We start from the raw sequence: 4,048 nt of genomic DNA, 5'->3' as shown, positions 1-4,048 counted from the left end.
ACATAATCTCTAATGTAAACAGTCAGTAAATAATCTCTGATGTAAACAGTCAGTAAAATAATCCCTGATGTAAACAGTCAGTAAAATAATCCCTGATGTAAACAGTCAAGTAAATAATCCCTGATGTAAACAGTCAGTAAAATAATCCCTGATGTAAACAGTCAGTAAAATAATCCCTGATATAAACAGTCAAGTAAATAATCCCTGATGTAAGCAGTCAGTAAAATAATTCCTGATGTAAGCAGTGAAGTAAATAATCCCTGATTTAAGAAGTCAAGTAAATAATCTCTGATGTAAACAGTCAGTAAAATAATCTCTGTATATAAACATTTAGTGAAATAATCCCTGATGTAGTCAGTGAAATAATCTCTCATGTAAACAGTCAGTAAAATAATCTCTGATGTAAAAAGTCAGTAAATAATCTGATGTAAACAGTCAGTATAATAATCTCTGATGTAAACAGTCAGTAAATAATTTGATGTAAACAGTCAGTAAAATAATCTCTATATATAAACATTTAGTGAAATAATCTCTGATGTAGTCAGTAAAATAATCTCTCATATAAACAGTCAGTAAAATAATCTCTGATGTAAATAGTCAGTAAATAATATGATGTAAACAGTCAGTAAAATCATCCCTGATGTAAACAGTCAGTAAAATAATCTCTGTAAACAGTCAGTAAAATAGTCTCTGATGTAAACAATCGGTAAAATAATCTCTGTATATAAACATTTAGTGAAATAATCCCTGATGTAGTCAGTTAAATTATCTCTGATGTAAACAGTCAGTAAATAATCTCTGATGTAAACAGTAAAATAATCTCTGATGTAAACAGTCAGTAAATAATCTGATGTAAACAGTCAGTAAATAATCTGATGTAAGCAGTCAGTAAAATAATCTCTGATGTAAACAGTCAGTGAAATAATCTCTGATGTAAACAGTCAGTAAATAATCTGATGTAAACAGTTGGTAAAATAATCTCTGATGTAAACAGTCAGTAAATAATCTGATGTAAACAGTCGGTAAAATAATCTCTGATGTAAACAGTCAGTAAATAATCTGATGTAAACAGTCTGTAAATAATCTCTGATGTAAACAGTCGGTAAAATAATCTCATGTAAACAGTCAGTAAACTAATATCTTATGTAAACAGTCAGTAAATAATCTGATGTAAACGTCGGTAAAATAATCTCTGTATATAAACATTTAGTGAAATAATCTCTGATGTAGTCAGTGAAATTATCTCTGATGTAAACAGTCAGTAAATAATCTCTGATGTAAACAGTAAAATTATCTCTGATGTAAACAGTCAGTAAATAATCTGATGTAAACAGTCAGTAAAATAATCTCTGATGTAAACAGTCAGTGAAATAATCTCTGATGTAAACAGTCAGTAAATAATCTGATGTAAACAGTCAGTAAAATAATCTTTGATGTAAACAGTCAGTAAATAATCTGATGTGAACAGTCGGTAAATAATCTCTGATGTAAACAGTCTGTAAATAATCTGATGTAAACAGTCGGTAAATAATCTGTGATGTAAACAGTCGGTAAAATAATCTCTGATGTAAACAGTCAGTAAAATAATCTCTGATGTAAACAGTAAAATTATCTCTGATGTAAACAGTCAGTAAATAATCAGATGTAAACAGTCAGTAAATAATCTGTTGTAAACAGTCAGTAAATAATCCGATGTAAACAGTCGGTAAAATAATCTCTGATGTAAACAGTCAGTAAATAATCTGTTGTAAACAGTCAGTAAATAATCTGATGTAAACAGTCGGTAAAATAATCTCTGATGTAAATAATCTGATGTAAACAGTCAGTAAATAATCTGTTGTAAACAGTCAGTAAATAATCTGTTGTAAACAGTCGGTAAAATAATTTCTGATGTGAACAGTCAGTAAATAATCTGATGTAAACAGCCAGTAAATAATTTGATGTAAACAGTCGGTAGAATAATCTCTGATGTAAATAATCTGATGTAAGCACAATCAGAGGGAGAACAGTGGGATCACAGACTTTTGAGAAGAAGCTGAGAGGTTGAGAGGACTCAGGAGAAGGTTGATGCTGATCAAATGAGCTGAATCTTCTGAACTCTAACAGGATTGTGTCTAATCTGACACACAGTCATTCAGTCATGTAGGAAGTGTTAAAAACATAAAAAAAAATCAGATAAAACCAGTTGAAAAGATCCACAAAGCTTTGAGCTGTCACTGACTCAGAGACTTGTTGTGTTTGTGATTCTGCAGACCCCGTTCACCCTAACCCTTCGCTTGTGGGACATTTTCATCCTGGAGGGAGAGCGCCTCCTCACTGCCATGGCCTACACCCTCCTGAAGATACACAAGAGTAAATAATCCATCAGTCATCTCTGACTGCTCTTTTTTATTTCTTTTAGTCACTTCAGTAGAAAACAGAACAGAATATGAAGATTGTTTATAGAGAAAAAGAAAGAGAAGAAAAAAGAGAAATGAATTAGAGAAGATATGAAATGAAAACCAAGAAAACACAAGACAACACACCAACATCTGTCTGCACACCTGCAAAAATGGAGAAAACAAAAACACAGCAACAAAATACATATCCTAATAATTATAACCTTCCTGAAACATGCTTAAATGTAAATGAAACATCTCAAGTAACTTTTAAATGTCTTTTTGCATCATTTTATAAACAACTGTATTTAAACTCAGCTCTTCATCATCATCATGGCCTCATCTTCCTCCTGTCTCCTGCAGCAGAACTTCAGCTGCTTCCAGGTTTCACAKGTTCTCTTTGTGTTTGGTGCAGAGCGGCTCCTGAAGATGTCCTTGGAGGAGCTGAGGGAGTTCTTGCAGGAGCGGATCTCTCAGATCTTCTTCCACAGCGATGATGTTGTGATTGAGCAGCTGCAGGCCTCCATGATGGAGCTGAAGAAGATGAAGCTGGACCTTCCTCCTCCAGGTACAACGCTGTGCTTCTGTCTGATGGTGGAAGGTTCTGTGACTCGGTGTCTTTCTGGATCTCTTGACTTGATTTCAGGGAAAGCTGAGGAGCTGCCTCAGAAGCTTCTTGGGGAGGAGCTGCTGGATCCGGTCCAGCCCTCCAGAGTGAGGCCGTCTTCAGATGCTGGTTTCCCCAGAGCTGGACTGAGCCTCCACATCATCTCCCAACGTATGGATTCTGTATGTGTAGACCAGAGTCCCTCCAAGGATCCCAGTGGTCCTGATGCTTTGGAGGAGCAGGAGACCCAGCTGCCCTCTCCTGACCCCATCATCATCCACAGTCAGGTCCTGCCCACACCTGACCACAACCCTCTGATGGGACCTCCACCGTACCAGACGCTGGCCAGCCCAGTCCCAGCTGATCATTTGTTCCCACTGCCCGACCAGGACAGGAATAAAACCTATCTGGACCCAGTGGACTCGACTGGACCTCAAACCTTTTCAGCATCTATGATCCAAGACACAGCCCCAGCTCTGGACCTGGTTCAGTCTGAGAGTCTGTCAGGACCAGAGGGGTCTGAGGACAAAGGTCCAACCCAATCATTAGACCAACACTCCACTTTGTTCTCCAACAGGACCACAAACCAGGATCTGGGTGCTGGACCAGCTAAAAACCAGGCTTCAAACGGTTCCTGAGAGTTCAGGAGGTCAAAGGTCATCATGGGTTTGATGTTTTGATCCTCAATGAAGAAGTTTACAGTATTTAGCAATAAGTGCTTCAGACTGGTCTTTCTGTTCAGGACCAGAACTGATCCTGGGTCTGTTACTGGTCCAACATTCAAACAGAGCCTTTCAGTCCAGGTTCATCAGTTCTGGAGAAGTCACTTTGGTTGGTTCAGTCCTGAAAGTTGCCTGACTCTGAAATGACTCTTTAGTTTTTCTGTTGCTGCATTTAAACCTGAGTCCTCATTAAAACTCTTGATCCGGTCCAGAAAAGTCCTCATTAAAACTCTTGATCTGGTCCAGAAAAGTCCTCATTAAAACTCTTGATCCGGTCCAGAAAAGTCCTCATTAAAACTCTTGATCCGGTCCAGAAAAGTCCTCATTAAAACTCTTGATCC

The 4,048-nt window shown here is 37.4% G+C and overlaps 1 protein-coding gene across 1 annotated transcript in view; it reads left to right on the top strand.

The window, feature by feature from the left end:
• Positions 1-4,042, top strand: part of LOC106521126 (USP6 N-terminal-like protein) — a gene marked incomplete in the record, with an annotated part of 31,276 nt that extends 27,234 nt beyond the window's left edge. Inside the window, 3 exon segments of the mRNA XM_014013555.1 lie at positions 2,253-2,352; positions 2,794-2,946; positions 3,025-4,042. Of these exon segments, the coding sequence (XP_013869009.1) occupies positions 2,253-2,352; positions 2,794-2,946; positions 3,025-3,623 (852 nt within the window).
• Between the last annotated feature and the right edge of the window lie 6 nt (positions 4,043-4,048).

Source organism: Austrofundulus limnaeus, unplaced genomic scaffold (assembly GCF_001266775.1).
Source record: "Austrofundulus limnaeus strain Quisiro unplaced genomic scaffold, Austrofundulus_limnaeus-1.0 Scaffold103, whole genome shotgun sequence".
Taxonomy (NCBI): Eukaryota; Metazoa; Chordata; class Actinopteri; order Cyprinodontiformes; family Rivulidae; genus Austrofundulus; species Austrofundulus limnaeus.
This window is presented reverse-complemented; position numbering and strand designations above follow the sequence as displayed.